The 23,804-nt window shown below is 32.9% G+C and overlaps 1 protein-coding gene across 2 annotated transcripts in view; it reads right to left on the reverse strand.

The window, feature by feature from the left end:
* CSMD3 (CUB and Sushi multiple domains 3) overlaps nucleotides 1–23,804 on the reverse strand; it is a 1,197,521-nt gene that overhangs the window by 171,195 nt on the left and 1,002,522 nt on the right. Inside the window, exons 33-37 of one of the 2 annotated variants that reach the window (XM_082433292.1) lie at nucleotides 22,538–22,651; nucleotides 21,949–22,044; nucleotides 20,136–20,339; nucleotides 10,749–10,873; nucleotides 1,703–1,799 (exon numbers count right to left, since the gene is read on the reverse strand). In XM_082433292.1, the coding sequence (XP_082289418.1) occupies nucleotides 1,703–1,799; nucleotides 10,749–10,873; nucleotides 20,136–20,339; nucleotides 21,949–22,044; nucleotides 22,538–22,651 (636 nt within the window). The remainder of the gene's footprint in view (nucleotides 1–1,702; nucleotides 1,800–10,748; nucleotides 10,874–20,135; nucleotides 20,340–21,948; nucleotides 22,045–22,537; nucleotides 22,652–23,804) is intronic. The other variant, XM_082433293.1, reaches the window with a different exon arrangement.

Genomic DNA, 23,804 nt, shown 5'->3' on the forward strand with positions numbered 1-23,804 from the left:
TGCCAATTATGAACTTGTGTCAGCCTTGTCTCTTAGCAAATGCTTTATAATCGTGTTCTTCTGAACTTCGACAGGAAATCAACTTTAATTATTCAATTACTGAGTTGAAAATATAACATATCTGCTTGAACCAATTACTTATTGACTATTTGACATTGAGTAACAGTTCAAGATCCTTAAGATTACAATTCAAGCAGTTTCAAAAGACAACCATAAAAATAACTGTCAATGGTCTCAAGATAAAGTTCAACAAACATCTGAGTTGATAGTGTTGCAAACAATTTTTTTTGTAATTTTCTAGTTACTTCACACTTCACACAACTCTATGAACCTTAACCACTGAGCCTTCTATAAGAGAAACCAGGACAAACTCATTAAAGAACACACGATTGCTTTTTTTTTTCCCCCCTGAACTTGCTCTGTCTATAGTGTCCTAACTGAATCACTGAAGACAGAGGTAAACAGAAACTCAAAGGTCACTCAAACTGCCTTTGGTCTCTGAGGATCTTAGTGATTAAGAGCTCTGCCTCTGGAGTCACACCAGCTGGGTCCCAGTCTCATTCTAACATTAGCTGTACGACCTCGGGCAACTTAATTTCTCTTAGTGTCAATCTCCTACCAGGACTGCTAAAAAGATCAAATGAGGAAATGTATGACAAGCTTCACGCAGAGCTAGCACCTGGTAATCAACAGCTGTTATTATTTATCACTTTCATCATCTTCATTATTGTATTTATTATGCAGAAAGTATTACACCTAGTCTATTATAGACAAATGCATACTCAAAAATTTATACAATTTTTCCAAGAAAAATTTCTCTCTCAATCTGTATCTAAAATATTTTTAATGCCTAAACCAAATCACTCCTCTAGATATTTCTTCTTTTCTTTCCTCAACAGTGATGCTGAAAAATAGGTTAACATACTCCATTTTAAAATCTATTAAAAACTTAATACCATTCAAAATTCTTTCAGTATATCTGAAATATGTAAGTTTATAGTTTAGCTATATTTATATTTCTAGGGTTAAACACTATAATCAAAATTAAAGGAAAACATACAGTTAAAATTAAAGTAAAACTTCATTTTATCCTAAATATGCTATAAGAAGCTGTTAGATAAATGCATAAACTACCTTTAAAAACCATAACAAATTTTAAAAACTTCTGGTCTTGGTACATATGTATATAGTATGAATTTTATATAATTTAATTCATTTCATAGAATTAATTTTGTATTTTCTTTATTCTCACTCAACAGTACCTTGTAGCATTTACCATGTTGTTACATAGTCTCTATAATTGTTTTAATGGCTGCATAACATTCTATTAAGTGAATATACCATAATTACCAAGCACTGTCTAATTACTATTACTACTCATCCTTTTTTTTAAGGGAGAGGGGCATACATACTATTCCTGAACCATAGCTCAGCTAAAAATAATACGAGTAACACAAAAACATCAATAAATAATTACACAAATATAGTAACACTATAGTAAGGTCTTAAACATCAATTTCAATTTCATTACCTTTAAAGCCTTTCAAACTTCTAACCTTGTAATTTAGTTCATTGCATACAGTTTGCAAAAAGCAAAATTAAAATCACCAAGTCAGAGTTCTAGGAAGTTCTTCAAAGAGAGAGAGAGGTCTTACATTCCTAATTACAATGTATTTTAACTAAGGTCAGCTCTCTCATTTACCTGAATAACTTCCAAGTCTTGGAGCATTGTTGTCTCCCCCATCGTAAAAGTCCAGAGAATCCCAATTATGTTCTGTAGCAAAGCTGACAACTTGCACCTATGAAATAATAATTACTGGTAAGAACACATACTTCTAATGAGATACATATACTATAGTCTGCTTATCTCCTCTGGATGAGAGAGCTCAAAGCCTGGACCATATCATTGTGGCCCTTCATGGAAGGACTTTAACAGAACTGATCTTTGCCTTTATGGCACTGGCCTACATGCACTAACTTTTATAATAAAAGCCTCTGAGGCATCTAGCAGTGTTCACTATGGGTATAACATTGAGAATGCCTGTCACCATCTCAGCTTTGGATTAATCTAATGTCTTAGTGCCTGGAATCTGAATCAAGGCATGTTCCAAAACAGTTGTTTAACTTTTTTGTTTTGGATGTTTGATTCTTGTCAGTGACTGAGTTTTATCATTTGCTTTACCTATTAGGAAATACTCAGATGTGTGGTCCACACTGAGGACCACATAAGCATACAAGACCCTATAATATATATATGTTTTGAACTAGGTTTATCCTGGATACATTTTATTATGCTTTACTTTGCATAACCTTTGCTAAATTTCCTGTCTTTATTTTATTTTTAAAAATTAACATAATAATCCCCTATGCGCATATTTAATAAATTTCAATATGGATAACCGAAAATAATACTTTATAACTGATTTGGGTACGTCTTTTAAAGATTATTTTTATAAAGAGCTATATTTTTATAAATGGCGTCGTAATAACTAAATCACTGTGAAGGTCCATTAAGTTGATAAGGAAAATGCTGCAGTATAATCCTCTCAAGTCTATTAAGTTTTATTTAAAGAAAGAGGCATGTGTCCCTTTGTTGCACTTCACTTGGCACAGCTTGAGCTTCTGCAAGAACCCAGAAAACCCTCACAACTGTGGATATTATCTGTTTTTCTTTATTACATATTTTATAGTTTAGGAGGAGGTAAAGGAATAGCCTTACTAAAATAAATTTATTTTTATTTAGCTAAAGTCTGCTATAGATGTAAGCATCACACTCATTCACTAAGTACTTCTAACAATTGCATTCATTAAAAATTTCTTATCCACAAAATAGGCCTTCATCATTCTTCCATTCAAATGAATGCTGGAGCCTCTTTTCCAGGGATAAGTGCCACATGGCAACAGATACCCTGCCTGTGTGACAGGCATTAGGCTCAATGGCAATGTTCCAGGACAGAAAGAAGACTGGAATTAAAGCTGTATGATTGTAATATAACCCCCGACTCCTTAAACAATGGTCAATTCTCTCTTCATATCTGAATTTTCCTTTCCTTCAATTCGGGAAAAGAAAAAGTCACATTTGGCTTTAAAAAAAAAAAAAAAAAGAAAGAAAATAAAAGGATTCTTGCAAGAGTTGACAATTGAGATAAGCAAAATGTATTGAGAGGTTTTCCACTGAAAGAAATTATTGAGTTAGTAAAAATGTAGAGGAGACAAGCCATGAGGGAGATTTAGTGAAACATCAGTAATCCAATTTAGCCACAGTGGAGGGTATTCACACAAGAGAAAATAGGCATCAAAGTTAGAAAAAGTAGAGAAAAGTTAGAAAGATAAAGGTTCTGGATAAATACAAGAAATATTAGAGTTAGAATGCTGGGGTATACAACTTCCTGGCTCCATCTACTCACTGGCATGTAACCTGAAAAGAATTGTTAATCTCTCTGTGCCATAGATTTCTTACATAAATCACTGTAATAAAGGCATATAATTCATAGGTTTGCTGTAAAAATTAAAGGATTTTACCTTAGAATAGTACCTAGTGTTTACTGAGGATGTAATGCATCTTAGCTAAGGGAGAGAATGAGAGAGAAGGGCTATAAAGACTGAATACCAGCATAATAATTGTGCAGTTGAGGAGTATTTCATTGAAGGTTTTAGAAGGTGGATTGAAGGAGAATAATCAGGACTGTGCTTTATAGGTACTACTGAACTGAGTGAAGAAAATAAAAGTGAAAAGACAACTTTAATGTTTATTGCAGTGGTCCACATGAGAAGCAATGAAAGACTAAATAAAGGAGGTTAGTAGGCAGGAATGGTAGAAAGGGGGACCCAGAAGTCACGTCGCATGTGTTGCTATAGGGGAAATTACTGGATTTTGTGTGATATGAATAGGAGATGGAAGCGACAGGAAAGATTTCAAAATAATTTTTTTCCCTGAGTTATTGAGATCAGAGTGATGGCACAAACAAAAATGTAGACATCTTCAGGAAAACCTATTACCTTGGAGAGAGGAAGAAAATCTGTTTAATTCTGGACATATATATATGAATATGGCTCCCAAAGATATCAGGTCCTGATCTCTTGAGCCTGTAAATATTGCCTTGTATGGAAAAGGGTCTTTCAGATGTGAATAAACTAAATATCTTGAGATAGGGAGACTATCCTAGATGATTTAAATGAGCTTTACATGCAATCACACGTGTTCTTATCAGATGTCAAAAAAGATGTGACACAGACAGAAGAGAATGCAGTGTGATCACAGAAGCAGAAATCGGAGTGATGTGGTCAGAAGCCAAGGAATGCTGGCAGCTACCAGAAGCTGGAAGAGGCCAGGAGAGCAATCTTCCCTAGAGCCTGAGCAGAGGAGAGAGTGAACGGTGGTGGGAGAGCAGCCCTGTCAGCACCTCAGTCTCAGGGCAGTAAAACTGATTTGGGACTTTCGGCCTCCAGTACCATGAGAGAATAAATTTCTGTTACTTTAAGCTGTCGAGTTTAGGATTTGTTACAGAAGTCACAGAAAACTAATGCAATTTGCCACTAGGACTCTGGGCAAATTGTGAATGTAGTTTGGCATATTAAACACACAGAGGGTATAGGAGACTCAAGTAAATGGTTGACGACCCACTATGATGGAAAGCCAAATGAGAGTCAAGTAAAAGACTTTTAAGTCTTTTACTTAAAGGAGCAGCTACAGATTCAGTGTTCAGAAGAACTTTAAATTAGATGGAGTTGTCCATTATGACAACAGGATAGCGTTATGAGGTAATGAATTTCCAATAACTAAAACCTGGTATCCCTCATGGAAACATGCAAATCACATTTTCCTTTGTTTGGATGATTATATTGACTCATTATCATCTCATTCTACAAATTGACACAGTTAAGTAAACAACATTTTTTTAAACTGATTCATCACATAAAAATTGCTCTTTGCTTGATAATTCTGTTACTGTTAAATGTAGCTCCTTTTGAATTCTCCCTCCAATGTACCTTGCGAAAATAAACAGGCAAACAAATGAATACACTCCTCTCCACACACTTTTCATGTAACAGTAATACAACAAGTTGGTTTATTTGTTGAGGTTATTTCCTCAAAATGCTCAATCATCCTATCTTATTTGTAACTTTTTCAGCATTCCAAATGTTTTTTCTGTTCTTTCCACCAGTGGTTATCCCATTTCATTTCATATATGATTTATTGAATATTCATATAATTCTTTATTCACACACATGTTTAGCCCAACAGAATAAAATAAACACTGCTTTAAATCTGGTGTACTAGCCAGGTCGTTTTTAGGCGAAGTTAGTGAAATTTTAAATATGTCATATACTGTGTGTGTGTGTGTGTGTTTGTGTGCCTGTGTTATAATTTTCTATGATTTAGTGATATGTCTAAAATTAGCAAACATGTAAGAGGTTAATTAGAAAAAAGCTCTTGGTAGTTATATAGAGTATTTAAGTTAAAAGTCCAATATGCTTCACACTCTGTAAGTTTGATAAATGCTCTGCTGAACTCAAATTTTGTTTTCTAAAGTACAATCATTAAACAAAATGCTTCCTCAGTGAAAGATTTTTTTTAACATATTTATTGGAGTATAACTGCTCTACAATGGTGTGTTAGTTTCTGCTTTACAACTAAGTGAATCAGTTATATATATATATATACATATATCCCCATATTTACTCCCTCTTGCATCTCCCTCCCACCCTCCCTATCCCACCCCTCTGGGTGGTCACAAAGCACCGAGCTGATCTCCCTGTGCTAGGTGGCTGCTTCCCACTAGCTATCTATTTTACATTTGGTAGTGTATATAAGTCCATGCCACTCTCTCTCAGTGAAAGATTTTTATAGCATCATTGATACAAGTGTCCAGTTTTGAACAGTGTTTGGCTAGGGCAGTGATATATCACATAACATTATCTGCAGATGTCGTATTAGTCTATCATGCTATGTTAACTCCTTAAAGTGGCTTAAAACTCCATGCCTTTTGCAGGTATTCATTGGTTCATTCTAAAATACTCACTGAGCACAGACTGCAAGGCACTGTGTTAGCTGCCAGAACAGACTTGGTTACTGCCTTCATGAGCTTATAGGTAATTAAGTAAAAGCAGTAACATGTGATGGGTGTTACGATAAGGAAATTATAGGGATCTATGAGAACATATAGCAACAGGACTTAATGTGGTTTCAAGTTCATGGAAGGTCTTCCACAGGAACTGTTTTTAACTTGAGACAGAAATAATGAGTAAGAATAAGCCAAATAAAGAGAGATGATGGAGAGTGTTGCCAGCAGAGGGAAAAACATTCACAAAGGCCCAGAGGCAAGAGAGAGAGCCAGGTTTCTATAAAGAACTAAAACAGAGGCAAGAAATGAGGATAAATCACAAAGGTGTAATCAGCTGTGTCGAGGAGTTAAGGATAGTGAGGACAACTGAGGTACTGTAAAGCAGGAAAGTTATAGCATTAGATTTTTATTTTTAGAAAATTACTCTCTTTGCCCTATGAGGAATAGATTGGAGGAGAATAAGAACCCAGGACACGGATCATGGCCACTTAATCTTGAGTGGTAAAAGTGTGGATAGAGAAAATAGACTTACTTGAGAGGTTTGTGAAAGACAGACCTGACATAGTTCTTTGTGCAGCTGGAGACCGAAAAAAATCATCAAGGTTGTTGGCTTGTGCAACTGAATGGATAAGGGGTTCATTCTGAGACAGACCACAATGCGGAAGAGCCACAACTTTGAGAAAAAAGTCATGGAGACAGCTTTGAACAGGTTGAATTAGAGATGTTAGAAGTTTAGTTCAAAATGTTCAGTGGGCAGTTGGATTAATGGCATGCAGCTTAGGTGAAAGGTGTGGGTTATATATTTAGGTTTAGAAATCATCATTTATTCAAAGTATTAGAGCTAACCAATGAATTTGGTAAAGTTGCAGGATACAAAATTAATGCACAGAAATCTTTTGCATTCCCATATACTAATGATGAAAAATCTGAAAGAGAAATTAAGGAAACACACCCATTTACCACTGAAAAAAAAGCATAAAATACCTAGGAATAAACCTACCAAGGGAGACAAAGACCTGTATGCAGAAAACTATAAGACACTGATGAAAGAAATTAAAGATGATACAAACAGATGGAGAAATATACCACGTTCTTGGATTGGAAGAATCAACACTGTGAAAATGACTATACTACCCAAAGCAATCTACAGATTCAATGCAATCCCTATCTGACTACCAATGGCACTTTTTACAAAACTAGAACAAAAAATCTTAAAATTTGTATGGAGACACAAAAGACCCCCAATAGCCAAAGCAGTCTTGAGGGATAAAAATGGAGCTGGAGGAAGCAGACTCTCTGACTTCACACTCTACTACAAAGATACAGTAATCAGACAGTATGGTACTGGCACAAAAACAGAAATATAGATCAATGGAACAAGATAGAAAGCCCTGAGATAAACCCATGCACCTATGGTCAACTAATCTATGACAAAGGAGGCAAGGATATACAATGGAGAAAAGACAGTCTCTTCAATAAGTGGTGCTGGGAAAACTGGACAGCTACATGTAAAAGAATGAAATTAGAACACTCTCTTACACCATACACAAAGATAAACTCAAAATGGATTAGAGACCTAAATGTAAGCCTGGACACTATAAAACTCTTAGAGGAAAACATAGGAAGAACACTCTTTGACATAAATCACAGCAAGATCTTTTTTGATCCACCTCCTAGAGCAATGGAAATAAAAACAAAAATAAACAAATGGCACTTAAGGAAACTTAAAAGCTTTTGCAAAGCAAAGGAAACTACAAACAAGATGAAAAGACAACCCTCAGAATGGGAGAAAATATTTGCAAACGAATCAACAGACAAAGTATTAATCTCCAAAATATATAAACAGCTCATGCAACTCAATATAAAAAAAAACAAACAACCCAATCAAAAAATGGGCAGAAGACCTAAATAGACATTTCTCCAAAGAAGACATACAGATGGCCAAGAAGCACATGAAAAGCTGCTCAACATCACTAATTATTAGAGAAATGCAAATGAAAACTATCACCTCACACCAGTTAGAAAGGGTATCATCAGAAAATCTACAAACAACAAATGCTGGAGAGGGTGTGGAGAAAAGAGAACCCTCTTGCACTGTTGGTGGGAATGTAAATTGATACAGTCACTATAGAGAACAGTATAGAGGTTCCTTAAAAAACTAAAAATAGAATTACCATATGACCCAGCAATCCCACTACTGGGCATATACCCCAAGAAAACCATAATTCAAAAAGACACATGCACCCCAATGTTCATTGCAGCACTATTTACAATAGCCAGGTCATGGAAGTAACCTAAATGCCCATCGACAGATGAATGGATAAAGAAGATGTGGCACATATATACAATGGAATATTACTCAGCCATATAAAGGAACGAAATTGGGTCATTTGTAGAGACGTGGGTGGATCTAGAGACTGTCATACAGAGTGAAGTAAGTCAGAAAGAGAAAAACAAATATCGTATATTAACGCATATGTGGAACCTAGAAAAATGGTACAGATGAACGGGTTTACAGGGCAGAAATAGACACATGTAGAGAACAAACGTATGGACACAAAGGGGGGAAAGTGGTGGGGGGGTGGTGGTGTGATGAATTGGGAGATTGGGATTGACATATATACACTAATATGTATAAAGTGGGTAACTAATAAGAACCTGGTGTATAAAAAAATAAATAAAAGTCAAAAAGTCAAAAAATAAATACATAAATAAATAACTCATAAAAATAGAGACATTAAAAAAAAAGAAATCATCATGTATTCAATCCTTCATTTAAAAAAGATGTTTTCTGTTTATCTACTGTGATTCAGGTCCTGGACATCATCAGCACATAATGGTAGTTGAAGCTCTGAAAGTAGACAAGGTGGCAGAGAGAATGGTGTAATGTGAGATGGACAAAGGCCACAGAATCTCACAAACACCATGTCTGATGAACTGAAGAGGAGATCATGTTCCTAGATGTGGAAGCAGAAGCCATAGATGTAGAAAAGAAAACAAAACAATATCCAAGAGAGTACTGGGTAGAATGGAGGGAAAGGGTGTTTTAAGACTGAGGGGAGAATGGGCAGGATAGAATGTTGCTAACAAAATAGGAAGGATGAGCAATTCAATGGATTTAATGGCATGGGTCCTCAGTGATCACTATAAGAATGACTCAAATAGAGCATTGGATGCTGAAGCCACATCCCAGGGCGTCAGAAATAGAGGATGAGAACTAGAGGGGAAATGCCAAGGGTATTATTATTTTAAGATGAGATAGAAATGGTCAAGCTGATGTCACTATATAGATGCTCTAGGATAATCTTCATACATGTATAGGCAGATGATATAGTAAATGTTCTAGGAAAGTTTTAAAGGTATCACCTCATTTCAGATTATCTGGACAATCCTAAAATCTTTATTAATTCTACCAATAATAGGATAGGGTTGATTGGTTATCTTCGAATTTTACAAGTTGACCATAACATAATAGTACAACTAGCCAGAATATAAGCAGTTTTTTGATTGTTAATGTTTCTAAAACACTGAAAAAGTACATTTCACGTTTTCTCATTGATTTATAGACCTATTTTATACCTGACGCCTGTTAAGTAATTTCTTTGAATTTTCTGAAAAGTTATAAAGATAAATTCAAAAAGTTTATTATTTTTACTGAAAATTATACTTGTATCTAATTTCAGGTTTAATGAATGATGACTTGGCTACTTTTTCCATGACTGATACATATCTCAAGTTTCTAAAGGAAAACCCTATGACTCAATTGGAGAAACAGTGAAGTTATTTTTATAAAATATAGACTATGTAATATTTTGTGAAGCATAATTGTGTTCCATGGGGTAAATACTGACTCAGCAGTAAAATGCTATCAACTTATCCAGAAATAATTTCCTTCTCAAACAGAGTAGCTGGTCAAATTGCTTCCCCCACAAAATGGTCACAATTGAAGTAATATGGTAGATAGTGTTGACCGTCTATAGAATAGCATTCATCTTCCTTGCTGACAGAGAATGGTTTTGTTCAATTAAATGAGAGCTGTGTACACCAGAGAAGGCTAAGCCCCTTGCCTGATCCAGGTACCTAATCTTAATTTTTTTAAGCCAAATCATAGTAAATCTTTTGTTATTGCCCAGTGTATGGCTTAAAAATGGGTACCATTGTAATTTTGGTCAATAGGACAGGAGGGAAAGTCTGCTGGAAGGTTTCTTGAAAAGTTCTCTTAACTGTTACAAAAGTACATAAAATAGAGAGATTCCATTTTGTCTATTGGCCATTGCTGTGGAAGACTGTTATGCTTAGACCTTTTGCAGCCATCTCAAAACCATGAGAAAGGAAGTCCGAGAACTAAGCCAACATGCTAAGAATAGCAGAACAGAGAGATGAAAAAAAACCCGGGTCAGGAATTACACAACTGAACCTCTGAAATAAACAACGCTTAAACCATCCTACTCAAAGATTCCATGTCATGTGGAACAACACATTTTTCTTACTGCTTATGCTATCTTGAATTGGCTTTCTGTTACTTGCAGGTGAAAAAATTAATGGTAAGTATCTTTCTTTTAAATTCAGCCACATCAGTCAAAAGCACTGGCTAAAATTCTAGAAATTACGTGCATCCTGTCATCTCTGAAAAAATTAACTTCAAATATACAATGAAAAGAAGAAAAATTTAAATATCCTTACTTGAATGCCAGCTCCCTCTGGCACTGTCATCTTCCATACACAATTCAGATTGTTGTCATAAGGCTCAGGGTATCCAGGAGACAAAATAGTCCCTTTGCGCTTACTTAAAATTCCACCACAGGGCACTGAAAGTAAAGCAAGCCAGGAAAGGGAGTTCATTCTAATGCAAAGGATTAAAATAGGAGAAAAGGTCAGAGATAACATCTTAGACAGATGCTAGACTTGCAAACACAACCAAATCATACTATGCTTTAAAACTCATAAGAACAATGAAAATTGTCTTCCTATAGCACAAAAACCTTTAAAAAATAATTAGACAACATTAATGGAAAACTTATAATGGCATATCTAAAGTCATACTATAATTAACTCAGTAATAGCATATCATTTGTATTATATTACTAACAAGTTCACTGACACATGTTAAAAATTGTTCATATCTAGGTATAGAACTTTTTGAAGAATTATCTTATATTTGTTACTTTTCATGTATCTTTTGAGTAGTAATAAGATCCTTTGCAGAGTAATACTGATGATGATAATAACTATGTTATAACATGTATATAGAGCCTATATACCAGCACTCTTCTAAGCACTTTACATATTTTAACTCATTAAAGCTTCCCAACAATCCAATGAGATATGAGTAAGTATTCTCCCCATCTTACAGCTGAGGAAATGGAGTCACTAACAGATTAAATAACGTGCCCAAGATCACACAGCTAGTCAGAGATGAAGACAGGATTTGAATACTGGTAGTTTGGCTCCACATTCTTGTTCTTCAGTGGAAAGAAAATACTCAATATGGTTCCAGTCTGGTTATTGCCAGTACAACTACTACAAGAAAGAATAAGTAGGGAGATCTGCTTTGATGTCAATAAAAGCTTCTAACAGTTTTAAAAGGTACTAATCTTAAAGCAAAATTCCTACACTGCTGGTAGTGTCAGCTTGATTCTGGGAATGACCTAGCTTATGATTTGGAATACTGTGTGATGTTGGACATGTGCCCTGAACTCTCTGAAACTCAGATGCCTTGTCTGTGAAATGGTAATGAAATTGTTTCCAAGGGGCTTTTGTGGAAAATAAATAGGTATGCTAATGTACATAAAGAAGCTAGCACACTGCTTGGAATGCAATAAGAAATCAATAAATTATATTTCCTTTTGCTACAACTACTGTTATTTTAGGTTCCAATGGCACTGTGATCCTTGGACATTTGTCCTAATCTGGCTATAATGGTGAGATACCAGGATATATTTTTGTAATAATTTTTTTAAAAAAGGTAATACTATAGTTTTGTGCCACTTCTAAAACTGAATGCAAAAATCTAGGGTAATTACTCAAAAGAATACTAAAAACTTTTAAAATTTTTAAACTTTTAAAACAGTGGATAAAGTATTTTTAAAGAAATATTTTTTAGCTCATCCTCCGTCTTCTGATCCTTTCAGTGTAAATGCTGTAACACTGTGACCTACACCATCTTCTCTTCTCTTTCTAACTACCGCCCCTCAGTGGTGGCATCCATTTCCATGTCATCTATAGATTACGACTACTAAATGTTTATCTCTAGCCATGACTTCTACCCAGGGTCCTACAATATATCGACTAAGTATCTCAAAATTCATATATCCAAAACAATACTTTTGAAATTCTCCCCCGTCTATACTATTTGCCATCTCAGTAAATGTTACCACCTAATTTATCTTTCTTTTCACCTTAATTTATCTTTCTTTTCAAATTCATATTTACATTTATATTCAATCTGTCAGCAAACTTTGTCAGCTCTATCTTAAAAATATATCCCAAAGTTTACCAGTCCTCATCACTGATCATGATCTTCCAATTTAAATCACCATTAAATTTCCCCTCCACTTCTGCAGTAGTTTTCTATTCAGTCTTATTGCTTCTACTCACCCGCTGCCCCTTACACTAGCCACAGTGATTTTCCGGAAACTGAGATCACATCACTCTCTAGCTCAATGAATCCCCACACTACTTAGAAAAACTTCTAACTCTTCCCAGACTTTGAGGTTCCATATGACTTGGCCTCTGCTCTGCCTCTCCAAACTCTTCTACCACTCTTGCCATCATTCACTCTGTTCTAGACACGTGAGATTCTTGTTGTGGCTTGAACATGACTATACCTTTCTCCCCCTCATAGTCTATACATGTGCTTACCTCCTTGACTTTTATTTATATACCTCCCAGCCCCCTTCATTCACCTCATTTGGATATAAAATAGCAGCATGCCCTGGATGTCTTCCTCCAATCTTTAGCCTCTGCTTTACTTTTCTCCATAGTATTTACCACTACCTGAACAAAATGTAAACTCCATAAGGGCAGAGATCTTATCTTCTGATTCAAAGCTATGTTGCCAGTGCCTAGAAAGGGACCTGACACTTGGTAAGCACTAAATAAGTGCTCGTTAAATAAATTATTGAGTGACTGGTTGTATATCTGTATATATCTTGTGATTACAAGTTACCTCTTTACCATTCCTGCATCATTCCTTTCTCCCAGTATTTTCCTAAACAAACCATATTTAATTCTACTTCAATCATTTTTATTTTTACCAACAAAATATTACATTATAAAAGTATTCCCAGATATGCATTACCACGTAATAGTGTTTTACAAAGTTTTACTTCCCATGTATATTACTTAGCCTAACATTTCTTTTCTATTTTAAAAAGGATGTATTATAAATTTCCCTTCTAATCAGTATTATACAACATAACATATAGATTAAGAGAACAGACTTTAGAATCAAGCAACCTGGGTTCAAATATTAACTATTCTTTTGTTTCTAAACCATAGGGGTTTTACTATCTATAAAAGAGAAATAGTATTCTTATCTTACTCCTGGCATTGGTGTCAATATTAAATGAGATAATGCTTAATAGCACTTCATACAAATACTAGTAAATGCTATTCATTATTATATTTAATAAGTTTTTCATGGTTGAATGGATGGGTGAATAAATGAATCAATGAATGAGGATTCAGATATTGTATATATTTTTTCATCTATTTCTTTCCCACTCTGAGAAAAGATGGCACAGACATGGGTTGCCATGGAGCCAATACAAGTAAAAATGATTCTCTCTGATTCTCTAAAGGACTTGCAAAAACAAAGCCTGATAAGGGTGATGGGATAAGCAGCTAATTAAAGACTTCTGCCTAAGGTGGGGGGGGGGGGTAAGTGGCAGGTTCAGGGGCTTCTCAAAAGATACCACCGTTAACAGAAGTACTTACGTCTAAGGCCACATATTGTCAGAGCTATTAGTGGCTACAGGGTGTTATCACAGAGTCTCAGAGGGAGGAGAGTTTGGGATTTTAAGAGACTAAAAATTTTAAGAAATCTGAAGTGTAACAAGGTCAAATTTGGAAGATAAAACTCAGTCTTCCGCAACTTTTTCAAGTTTACTTCTGTTCTAAGTCCAATGTTCTTATAAAAATATTATTGTACTTTATTGTAATTTACCTAAGAATGACTTGATATGACAGATTTGTACAAGATTATTAAATATTGTTTTCTTATGCAGGTTACTTAAATTTGTGGATTCCCTAACTTAGTATTTGACCATTTTAGCTATAAGTACAACTTGCACATCATGTCTAATGGGGCTGCTTTCAAGCCCATAGTTTAATTTTAGTATGTCGATTTTTTTGCAAAATTACTCAACATTGTATTCTGTTCTACTATGACAGAAAAAAATGAAAGTGTTGATAGCAGTAATAAGAACTGTGAAAATGAAACAATTACAACTGAGGTGGAAATCACTAGAAATATAGGGCACTGTTTTCTTTTGGTTTCAATTGGATGCTCACTTGGTTTAAGGTGTTAACTGAGTATTCATTGAACTAGTGAAGGCAGAGAAAATAAAATCATTGTGTATAATACCCTAAATAGACTGTCAAAGATTATATCTAAACTGCAAAGTATAAATAGAGAATTTGTTCTTTCTAAGAATAAAATTAACCATGCAATATGTAAATCTACCTATGCATCTTTCCTATCGATTCTCAAAAAGGTCTTGTGGCTTCAAGATGGCTTGTAAAGGTCTAAGCAAGCAAAGTGAGCAAGAGCATCACCATGCAGCGAAAGACTGAAGTTAAAAATGCATGGACCCTGGACTTGGGAAGTTGGCCAGTTGTTCTACCGCTACAAAAATTCATGAAATTTTCACACTTATTTGCTAAAATCCATTCATTGAACAAATGTTTACTGAACACTTCTTGTATGTCAGGTCTTCTTTTTGTTGAGCAAAAAACAGAATACAGTGGCAGGGAGAGGAGGGCAAGAAAGATTAGGAAAATAAACAAACTATATATAATCTGGTGAGTGGTTGCTGTAAAGAAAATAAAAAGGCAGGATAAGGGTATAGAGAACGAATGGAGGATGAGTAGCAGAAAATTATTTTAGATAGGATGGCCAAGGAAGACAGTCAGGTGAAAACTTGAATGAAGCAATGCAGTAAGCCCAAAAGGTATTTTGGGGATGCATGTTCCAAGGCGAAAAAATAGAAAGTTCAAAGGCCCTGAAGCAGTTAAAATTTTATCCAGATAACAAATATTGAAAATGAACACAAATTAAAGATAATTCTTTGATATCAACCTAAGATAACTCTGCACTTGACTCTCATATTTGAATTTTTAAGACATCAAGCCTTTTCCTTTTTTTGAATTTTTTGAACACTTAAAAGCATAATCATTTTTATTCATAACATTTGAAACTAAAAATATTTATAGTTAAAAATAGAAATGCAAAGTATATTTTCATTTAGGTAAAGATTAGCAGTGGGACCAAATGGTAAAACCTAAACTGAGCTATCATCTGAGTGTCATTTAGAATCTATTTCTTGTCTCACACAAATCCCATATGTCCTTCTGTTATATATTCGATTTTCTGGATTTACACCTGTTCTACAAAGTATACATTATTTTTTAAGCGGCATAAGGTAATATATCCTTTTTGTGTGATCTTGGCAGGAAACAGAAGTCATCTGATACAGTTTTCTTCTATCTCTAAGTATGCGCTTTCAAACCAGTGCAACAGGAATATAAGAAGTAGTATGTTTTATGTTTAAAGGCTCTCCATAGATGCAGTGACATGTTTCTTAAAAAGCCTGCAGGGACCTGCAGATAGATGGGCTTTTGACAAAGGTGGTGTAGTGGCTCCTGAGTCCATCATCTTTTGCCCTTAAAAGTAAAAAGTGAGGCTGAATCCATGCTAGGGACAGTCCACTAGCATTTACTCCTGAAGCTGAATGTCAGCCATAGCATGGTCTCAAAGTCTTTCAAAGGCTTTAATGCCTAGTAGGAGTGCCGGTCCTTGCTGAAACGAATCTATAATCAAATGGCCTGAGCTTCCCTTTCTTTACATGGATTTTTATTTCTTATGGCAAAAACACTAGGATTAGTCAACTGACACATATGACATATGAAAAAGCTTTGTAATAATCATGTAGAATAGGGGTTTTCTTCTGCTTTAAACAAAAATGGTTTATGTTTACAGTGTAAAGTTCTTATTCTCTACTCTCCATCTCACAGAATATTCTATTTTTCTCTTTCCCCTTTTAAACTGTTCTTTCATGTTTCTTTTTTTTTTCTTTAATGTCAGCTCATTTCTCCCTTTTATCTCTTTCCTCTTTCTAACTCTTGTCTCATCCTCATACCTTCATGGACAAAAGAAAATATATATTTTTTGGATAATGTAATGTTTGAATATTTTAGGGTCAGAAGAAAATGCAGAGTGCACACCTTGATTAAACATATATTTTTACAACCAATTAGAATTATAGTAATCATTATTTTAATTTTAAGTTTATTTTTATTTTAGACCCTTACAAACACTGAAAACAAACCAAATCATGAATATATGCCTATTGTTAGAACTCTGTTCCTTTTTAACCAATTGTCCTTAAATTTATAAATTGATGGAAAGAAATTTCACAATCCCCCTAAACAGCATATTCTAATAAATAAGTACTATTATCCTCTAGAAAATTGTCATTACATTTCCCCAAAGCCTTTCTGAAAATTTTAATTGAAAGAAAAATCTTGCCTTCAAGGAACTCTAAATTATTAGAATTAGAAAGAATAACAGAAGTCCATGCTTTTAGCCCTTTCCAAGATGCAAAAGTCTTTGGTGAAAGATAATTTTTACATATAATAACTTTAAAGTGTTATTAAAACAACATATCAACAAATGAAAATGAGTAATATCAAATCCTTTATCAGCACTGCATATAAATTTTTTATCTTAGATCTAATACCTTGAGAACTGAAGTCTTATCTTCTGATTTTATGGTGGAGAATTTGGCAAGCACAAAAACAACTTAAGTTTTGAGTACTTAGATGATTCCAAGAACTATGCCAAGGCTTTAAAACATCTAATAGCCACAATAAACCTATAACTTTCCTGTTTTATTGATATGGGAATTGAGAATCAGAGATTATGTAAAATTTCCAGGATCACCACAATTTCATGTTAAAGTCAAAGCCTAATACTACTACCCAAGACTTAATTAACCCTTATGCTGAGAACCTACTACAATTCCCACTTATAAGGACTTATTCAGTTTTATATGATTCTTTACAACTTTTCTCCATTAATTAGTACATTAACGAGATAAATACATAAACAGAACTTTAATGAGTAATTCATGGATTTACATTTCACTGCTTTGCATATGTAGGTTCTTTGAACACTCTGAATAGATTAATGTTTTCAATAATATTTAAAGATTAATGAGCTAGTTTATGTCTTTCCATAAGTCATCATATCACTCTACTTTTATAATTATCTTGAGGGAATTTTCATCGTATATATGAAATTAAATGAAGACAGCTACTTATCCAGTTATCTTCCATTATATGGTATTAATATTTTCTATCAGTATGTACATAAAGAAACTAAAAGTGACACAGAAATTATGTAAATAATTACTGGGAAAAGTGAGGGAGAAATAATGACTGATTCCTGATATTTAGAGAGAAATATTTAAAAATCTATTGTGAGGCTAAAGAGATTTATTATCATGTGTCTTTCTTCAATTATTAAACTGACTTAAAGCAATGTAATTTCTGATTTATACATGTTGTATGACTAATTTTGGCCTAGACATATAGGAACATTTCTCTCAGCTCATGGTCCTTCAGAATAATTTATTTATTAGTATTTTATAAGAGTATGAAGTCAACATATATTGTGGTTCCTAAGGAAGAACATTATTTTCTTTTATGAGAGTATAGAAGTATGTAAAGAAGAAGATCTCTTTGTTCTGTTAACCATAGCTCTATGCTAGGTGCAAAACAGGAGGAACATCAAGTCCAGATGATTTATTCTCCTTTACTTGTTGATTGTCAAAAGTATACTTGAACAGGTTAAGAAATTCCACATTATAAATAAGATATAGAATTCCAATTAGGAAATTAGCTTATCAGCCAAAACATAAAGAAAAGCAGTCTTCTATAATGTACATTGAGGTTTGGAGTCAGAAAACCTTATTTTCAAATCCTGCCCCTACTTTACTGCTTATTAAGTTATGTCACTTTAAAAGAAAACTGTTTTACTTCTCTAAGACTCAGCTTATTCATCTGTAAATTCTGAGAGTAACTTCTCCATAGATTTGCTGTGAGGATTTAATTAAATATGTATTTATATTACTCAGCATGAAACCTGGCAAATAGGAAGCATTAAGTAAGTGGTAATCATATTAGAAACTGGTTATTTAGCTGAAGGACGAGAAAGTTGAAGAGTCATTTACAGCTTTCCAGTGTTTTAAATTATTTTTTGTAGGGAGTTTTCAACAAACAAAAGAATAATAAAAGAATAGTTCACATTCCATTTATTGTAGCAGGAAGAACTAAAATACTGGTTGTAAGAAAAACACTCTGTAAATTATGCTAGGTATATCTCTTTTGGGAAGTGGTGATATCAAGTTCCTACAGAGATAAGTGACCATCCATCCTTCCTTTTTATTTATGATAGTCCCAACTTGTACCATTTTCTCAGCACAATTATTAATAATGTCCTGATTTGAATGGTAAAAGATTTAGAGCAGTTATGTCCTATACAAAGTACGTGTTCGATGAATGCATATCACCAGACCTTATCTTTACTCCTTCCTCAGTAATGAGTGCACGTTCCATATAATTTCGATTAAAATCAATTTAGAATATATTTTATTCTAATTAAATATGAATTAACATACTAATCTGTGTTAAAATATGGTAAAATGTGTTTTAAAAAGTTAAAAATAAAAACTATTGGCACGTTATTTCTTTTCAGGTATGGCAAGAAGTGTTATTAAAAATAGATTTTATATATTTATAAATGTATATGTTATATTGTTTATATGCACACTCATGTCTTCTCTATCAAAAAGTGGAGTATTGAGATTATTAAAATAAAGACAAAATTTTGCTTATCTTTTATTTTAAAAAGCCTTCCTCTCATTTTCCAAATCACATACCAATAAAACTTTAATGAGAAAGAACTCATTAGAACTATTTCTTAACCTGAGATTAAGCTTTACTACTCTTCTTTTAGTTTAATACTATATAATTAAATTTTTTAATTTCCAGATATGCTCTTGGAACAAAGAAGAAACTTCCCAGCAGTCTACATTTTCCACATCCATGGAATTCTACAAGATCCAAAAGTCATTGTAATGATCCTGAAATATGATAAGATGCTAAACCACTTTTATAGTTTAGAAAATGTTTTAATCTGCTTCAAATAACTTAGCAGGGCTAAGTTTATAAACTGTTTATTTTATTTATCAATATAAATTGGGTACAACATTACAAAAATATAGTTTGAAATAATGAGATTTCTGGCTAACCTTACGCCATCTACTCATTCAAAGTGTTCCCACTTATATTTGTGAAAGACTGGGAAGAATTCTTATTTTATATTTTTATACATACATATAATTTATAGAGAAGAGAAAAAACATTTATTTACTAATGTATATTTTCTAATTTTTTTGATGATAAAATACGTCCAGAAAAATCAGCTTCTGTGATCCTTAAAAGATAGGTAAATTCCTTACATATTGGCATAGGTATCTTTGCATAAACTTTTAAAAATGAAAAATAATATTTATTTCAAAGGATGGTAGCACATAATAATTCCATATTAATAGCATTCCAATTCTGTGTTATTGGAAATATGTATGTGTATTTTCATTGATTGCATTTCATCTCAATTGCATCAAATAGCCACTCTAATTTGCATATTTAGATACATTATAATTAATAAATTGTTTTAAATTAATGTAAAACTATTATATTTGAAACAAATGTTGAAAGATGCATGATAGCTAATTTTGATATACAATACGTACAATCACAAAGCATACAAATTTATAAACTTACCAATACAGGTAGGTAAGGAATCATTCCATTGGGCCAAAGAATTTGGCACTGTATCACACCTAATTGCAAAGGATCCATGGAGAATATATCCAGGATTACATTCAAAAAGAACCAATGAACCAACTGCAAATTCATTGCCAATCCTTCTTCCAAACCTTGGTTCAGGCACAGAACTGCATTGTGTGGAACTTGTTCTAGGAACAGCTGCGTACAAATAATTGTTGACTTTAATTTCATATTTGGTAAAGAAATAGAGATTTCAAAATGAAACTATGCAAACAGATTTCAAAGAAATCTTCACCAACTTGAACTTTAGTTAACAATTTGAATACACTTATAAAAGTTTATACATAATGAAATACAATTCAAAATGAATAAATATTGCTATTGTCATTAAGATTTTTTATTTAAAAACATTTCACTTTTGATCCCTTAAACAACATTGGTTAAGGTTTTTTTTCTGTTTTTTTGTTTGACCACACTCTTATCAATATAAAAATGTAGCTTGAGTAAGATATTTCAATTTATGGAATGATAGCAAAGAGATACATCTTTTTTTTTCTTTTTAAAATGGAATACCAAGCTTACAAAAAACAGGTGTCAGGTTACATAAGGTAATGTCAAGTTTTTTTTTTTTTACAGTATTTGGTCCCTAAAAACATAGATTTAAAAAAGCAAACACAGCACTTGATTAATTTCATAGCATGTTCATAAACTTGGTTGTTCAAAATATGTTTGTTATTGATGAAGACAATACATTCAGGCTAAACAGAAGTCAGACAGATTAACAACAATAGAAGTTTTATTTTAATAATCATACAATATCAAATTTGAAATTGCTTTTAGGCTTTATAGGTATGTCCTTCAATTGTGACTTTTTTTTTGAGTAAGTAAAATAGAATGATAACAGGATGTTTTTTCTTTTTAAAACACATACAGATGGGATTAAGGAATTTGATAACAGTCCAAAAAATGATAGGATGAATTCCAAATAGACAGATTCCTCATATGTGACTTGAGTGAAAATAACTTCATTTGTTAGAGTGCCTTTTAAAATTTATAATACCACAAATTGTTTACAGAGGGAATACTATTAAGAATGAAACAGTATAATATTATAGCCAATATTATAATTGGAATAAGAGGGTTTAATAAGAATATCAAACCACTAATGTTTATAAATTTATTAGGAATAAAGTTCAAGATACATTTGAGAATAACAACTACAGGATCATACATAATTCAAACAAAATATTCAGATGATAGGTCTTAATTTAGTTTTATATAATGTGGAAGTTTGCCTATAAAAGGTGACAAAAAAAGCTATGTAAACTGACTTTGAATTGCACAAAAACATTTAATAGTCATGAAGAAAGTTTGAATTCTCCTAAGAGAATGAGAAACTAAAATTTTAGAATGGAGTAATGATTTCCTTGGCATGTCTAAGTACATCAGCACAAAATGTTTGTATATTTTTAATTTAGAGTGCTAGACTCTGAGGAAACAGAATATGCAGAGTGAAGCACTGTCAAAAAAAACACACCAGATGTTTTGAAAACAGTGTGTTGGGAGGAAGGAAAAGCATGCAGCTAACTTGAGAATGATAATGGAAGCAATACTTCTTTTTTGACTTTGGTCAAAATAATAGTGCTCTAATAATGGGGGAGGGGACAGGGCAAAACTGTTTTTAAAAAAACATGCAACTTTTATCTCTCCTTTATGGTTATAAGGATCTCATCATTCAATAACTCTGGACATAGCATGGAAATTGATATCATTCCTTAGTGTGTTTCTATGCTACACGGTCACTTACCTTGATAAACAAAGTGAAATCCCTTAGCTGTTATTGGTCCAATTGAAGTAAATCGAATTGTGATCTGATTACCTGAACTCAGTGGAAGTGATTCTCCTACTCAACAAAACAAACACTAAGATATCATAAATAATTTCATTCAAGTAAACCTAACAAATTATATTAATTTACACTGTCATTTGAAAACGTCAATCTATGTTCTATTAAATTACTTTAATATATCCTACCACTGACAATATATTTTCTTTGGGTTCAGCTTCAATTGCAACCTTTTTACTGGAAGGTTTTTATTACATTTTGATAATATTGCCTCATTCTGTAAAGAATCTTTAAATATTACATTAAACACTACAGACTAAGTGACTAAGTACTATATTTACTTGATTACAATCCCAGAAAATAGTTGGTTATACTTTTCTCAAGAATTTGAATTATTCTTGTGTTTCTATTCTTTTTTTAAAAATAAAGAGTGATTCTATTTTCAGTTTATTGCTAATATGGATGACATAAATCTCAACTTTCACTACAATACCAATCAAAATCAGTCTTTAATCAATAACTGATGCATGGCAGTTCTATTAAAGGATACCTGAATGGGATCCTGAGAGGGAAGATAACAGAGAAGATTGCTGAGTTGGCCCATCATACACCTCAACAACATCGTGGAGTGATGTCTGGAAAAATACAAACTGGCCAAACACCACTGATCAACAGGAACCAGGAGAAGCAAACAAATCACCAACCATCCAAAAATGAAAAAAAAAACAAAAAAAAAAATAGAAAGAGGAGGAGAGAGAGAACAAAGTATTACAATTTAATAGTCATCTTTTTTTTTTCTACCTTTAAAAGAGGATGCGTGTCAATTGGTTGATATGCCTGACACATGTACTTCAGGTCATAAAAGTAATGACCGTGGCTTAAAAGCAATAAAGTTGTAAGAAGATTATTTTTTAAAGTAAATTAAATGGGTATAACATTTAATTTAGCTCAAAAATCATAAGGTTGGAGATTAATACTGTATAATAACTACTTTTTAATTTTTCTATTGGTAGATTCTTTTCACTTTGTGACTCTCTTCTCTTTTTCTAATTTTTTTTCCCTCTTTTAGATGACATAGACAAAGTTTTAGTTTAGGGGATTTATTGTAGATTGCTTTTAAAATGCTATTCCATTATAAATAATAGTGTCACTAGAAAAATATCAGCAATATACTTCTAAGGTATAGCGTTTAATTCACATTCTAAAAATGATCCCTAAACATTTATTGTTAATCCTCTGTCAAAATAAAGACATATTATTTATGATTCCTCAGCAACTGAGATATTTTAATTTCAATTGAGATATAAAATTCTACAAAATGACTGCTTTTTCATGGTAAGTACAGATCTGATGTACTTACCAACAGAGTTTTATAAATGTCTCCTTTTTACTTCATTTTGTACTTTTCCTTTAATAATATATTAACTTTACATGCAGAAACTACCCAAACTATAACTTAAAAGAAAGAACCTGTTACAGAGCAGAAATCAACTAGTGTTTTGTGATTTTAAAAAGTGAAATAGGTAATAAAATTCATCCTTAAAACATTTCATTGAATAGAAAAATTGTGGGGTTTAAAAGAGTATGATTTTTCAAAAGTTTAATAATGTAAAAGCAAGGTAACTTTTATAAATTCAACATTATATTACTGTCATTGAACTATACATTGCACAAATATATATGTATTTTTAAAGTTCTTCATATTTTACCCCTTAAATCGAGGTTATGGTCATCCTATGGTGGTCACATGAAGACAGGCTTGTTCATTTGAAACATGCTGAGTTTTGCATTTGAAGCCACACACATAATACTGTAAA

The sequence above is a fragment of the Balaenoptera physalus genome (assembly GCF_965194825.1).
Source record: "Balaenoptera physalus genome assembly, chromosome: 17".
Lineage (NCBI taxonomy): Eukaryota > Metazoa > Chordata > Mammalia > Artiodactyla > Balaenopteridae > Balaenoptera > Balaenoptera physalus.